This window comes from Carlito syrichta, unplaced genomic scaffold (assembly GCF_000164805.1).
Source record: "Carlito syrichta isolate Samal-C Ts95f unplaced genomic scaffold, Tarsius_syrichta-2.0.1 Scaffold314306, whole genome shotgun sequence".
Lineage (NCBI taxonomy): Eukaryota > Metazoa > Chordata > Mammalia > Primates > Tarsiidae > Carlito > Carlito syrichta.
Window position 1 is genome coordinate 1071515 of NW_007258402.1, and position 3677 is coordinate 1075191.

The following is a 3677-nucleotide window of genomic DNA, read 5'->3' on the forward strand; positions in this document are numbered from 1 at the left end:
CTCAGCCTCCCAAAGGCGCGGGATTACAGGCTGAGCCACCGAGCCTGGCTGTAAATATGTATTCTTATAGAAATTCCCTTTTCAAAGCAGATGTCATCATGGGATCCACACAGTTTTGAACCTTTCTTTGTTCATTTTGTAAACGGAATCTTGGCGATGACTTTTGATCTACACCAAGCTCTGCCCTACTCTTCTCACACCCTGTGGGGTTCCAGGGTGCTGATGTGCCTTTTTGTATGTCACTAGTTCCTGACCAGTGGGTGACTGCCCATTTACAGAAGAGGCTCTGAGAGCCTCCACACCACCCTCTTTGCTCATCTGTGATCTAGGTCCCAGCTGCGTATTTTTCTGCTTGATCCACACCCTCACCCCCTCGGACTCTCCTGGCCTCCCATCCTGGCGGGGCTGACAACCTGGTTTATTGCCATGGCATTTGGCTGATGTTGTCTCAACACAGCCTGGGGTGACCTCACTGTAGGCGGGGCTGCAAGGGCAGGTCCTGCTGCAGCCAAACCAACTCAGAGACACCCCAAACCCCTGAGGCTACGGAGGAGAGCAAAGCTGCTTTGAGTTTGAGCAGTTTTACCTCCTTAAGGCTGTAATACACTATGGAACTGAGAATTCAATTGTTCTTTATTTTCCCCACTGGGCTAGGTGCCTTTACATATTTTGTATCATAAAATCCTCATGACAAGCCTTTGAGATAAGACCACTGTCCCCATTTTATAATTGAGGAAAAAAAAGAGGCTACACGACAACAAAGCCTGTGCAGCACTCCCTGGTGAGAATTGAGCATCTTTATACTGCCAAGCCAAAGGTTTGGGTTTTTGTTTTTTTTTTTTTAATATTGAGGAAGGCCGGGGAGGACAGCAGAGCAGAGGTCAGTTTAGATGATCTAGAAGTTACTTTCCAATTCTGAGAGAGGGATCCTTACGGTTCTGACACCTCCCCCACCCCACCCTACCCATGAGAGAAGTCCCCCGGCCCACAGGATATGTTACTAAAGTTCCCTAAGACTCATCAAGGAGAAAAATGAAGGGAAGGAGACACTAAAGAGAGGGGCACCTGCTCCCTGGAAGATGGGAGGGGCCCTGTCCCCCTCCTTACCTTTCTTGACATTTGCAGCCTTCTTGACCTTGGGGGTTGGGGGCTCAGCGGTGACCTGGGTCAGAAGAGAGAAGAGGCAGAGGAGCAGGTAGGCCCCCCAGAGCTCCATGCTGCTGTGCGGGCAAGGGCTGCTGTTGCCGCTGGCTGCAGGTCTGGTCAGGACGCAGTGGCAGTGGTGGCCCAGGCTGATTGTCTTAAGGCAGCAGCCGCAAAGACCTCTATCCAGGAAACCCTCCCAGACTTGGCTGCAGGCCTGCCAAAATTAAAACAAACACAAGAGCCTGCAAAAGGAGGAAGGCCTGGGAGCCTCAGAGCCTTGCTGCCCAGGGAACACCCACCCAACATCCTGATCCTGCCTTCTAAAAAGAAGTCACTATTTTCTAGGATTCTGAGAAATAGCTGACAGTGGTCAGAGCTCGCATCTGTTGAACATTACCTTGAGCAGGGGCTGGCTGGTGCTAGTTACTGACATTAACTCTCAGAGGCCTCAAACCAGCGATGTGAGGAAGTACTTTCATTTTCCCACTTCACTGTTGAGGAAACTGAGGCTCTGTGAGGTTAAGGGATTTGCCCAAGCTACACAGCTGTTAAAGGATAGAGGTGTTTCTTTATAAAATATGTAAAGCAGTGTCTGGGGCTGCTGGTTTCAAATGTTCATTATGATTATTTTGTGGTTCTGTCTCTATGTACTTAAGTTCTTTTTTGGTTAAAAAATACAAGGGCCAAACATGGTGGCTCACGCCTGTAATCTCTGCACCTGGGGAGACTGAGGTGGGAGGATCACTTGAGGCCAGGAGTTCAAGACCTGCCTGGGCAACAAAGTAAGACCCCATTTCTACAAAAAATAGAAAAATTAGATGGGTATGATGGTGTGCATTTGTAGTTCCAGCTACTTGGGAGGCTGAGACAGGAGGAGTGCTTGAGCCCAGGAGTTTGAGACTACAGTGAGCCATGATCATGTCACTGCACTCCAGCCTGGCCAACAGAGTGAAGCTTCGACTCAAAAAATAAAAAGTACAGGGGAGTCCTTCCCTTCTTGCATTCCCCTTCTCAACAGTCCTGTCCTAAAGCCATAAAGTGGGGCATAGCAAAAGTGGTGACCACAGTGAGGGAAGGAGAAGCTGTGGTGCCCCAGAACCATGTCAGAGGAGCACTGGAAGACTGTTTCCTGGAAGAGTGAACTGGTGGGGGGTGTCAGAGCCCAGTAGGGTGGAGAGAGTATACCAGAGAAAGCTAAGGCTCTGCCTGGAATGCTGGAGTCCAAGCGAGGAAAGGAGGGAGGGAGAGGGGTAGTGGCAGTGGTGGGAGATTTTTACATGCAAGGACACTAATGGAGTAAATAAATCTGCCAAAGACAATGGGAGCCAGGTTTCTCCACTGTCATGGTGAGAAAGAAAATTAGAATAAATTCTATAGTACAGGATTAAAACTGGAGTGATGGGTGTGCCCTTATGGATTTGTACATATAAAGCTATGTCCATAAATACAAATGGAAATGGTGTGTGTGTGTGTGTGTGTGTGTGTGTGTGTGTGTGTGTGTGTGTGTAGTTCCCAGCTGTTCCCTGGGAGGCTGAGGTGCATCGAGTCCTCCAAAGCCTTAGTACTCCTAGTACCCAAGTATTGACTTCTTTTTTTTTTTTTTTAGTTAGAGTCTCACTCTGTCGCCCAGACTGGAGTGCAGTGGCCACTCCCGGCCACCACAGCCTCGACCTGCTGGGCTCCGGCGATCCTTCCGCCTCAGCCTTCGATTCTGTACTTTTTAAGAGTCTTCAAGCACATAACACTTGGCCAGCACTCCCTCTACAGGTGATCTGACGAATCCACTACAATTACCCTCTCATAATTATATTTCTTTCAATTCTTGTTACATGTTGCCAAAGGTTGGTGTTTCATCTGTTTAAAATAACTATGGCAAAAGTACAAGAAAACCTTTCAGATCTGAGCCAACTTAAGTAACAGTATCACTTAGATTCTCACAGTCTATTTCTCTAGATAGAATTCATTGTTATAAAAATAAAGCATTGTGAAGAAAGAATTCATGTATAATTGATTTTTGCATTAAGGCAAATAATGGTTCATTTGTCCCTGTTGAAAACAGAACCATTGTTAATTTCCATAGACTGGCAAAAAACATTTTCTCCTAAACTAATCTAGTAGTTATTGCAACTTGTAAAATACAGTAATAAGTCTGACTCCTTAAAAGCAGAAGAAATTGAAAATGCCAGCATGATGTTATTAGTAGCTATATTGAATATACTTAGTCATGGTTAAAAGGTAGTGTATGAGGCAGTATAAGCTAACTACGGTAACAAAAAAACAAATGTCAGTGACAATGCAATAAAGACTTATAACTCTCACATCATTGTCCAGTTGATAGTGCTGTTGACCACACAGTCATGCAGAAACCTCTGATCCTTCGATTTTGTTACTGCCATTTTCATCACTTGACTTCCAAGATTGCTAACAAAAATACAGAGAGGGCATGAATAACTGTGCGAGTAGAAGTGGTTTCATGAGGAGTTCTGGACATGGCCCACATCATCTCTGCCTACATTCCCCCAGAGAGCACA

General features: G+C 46.2%; 1 protein-coding gene across 2 annotated transcripts in view; it reads right to left on the reverse strand.

Annotated features, from left to right (window-relative positions):
* CLEC3B (C-type lectin domain family 3 member B) overlaps positions 1 to 1397 on the reverse strand; it is a 10145-nt gene extending 8748 nt beyond the window's left edge. Inside the window, exon 1 of one of the 2 annotated variants that reach the window (XM_008071398.2) lies at positions 1108 to 1397. In XM_008071398.2, coding sequence (XP_008069589.1) covers positions 1108 to 1216 — 109 coding nt within the window. In that variant the 5' untranslated portion in view covers positions 1217 to 1397. The remainder of the gene's footprint in view (positions 1 to 1107) is intronic. The other variant, XM_021719210.1, reaches the window with a different exon arrangement.
* Positions 1398 to 3677: the final 2280 nt, after the last annotated feature.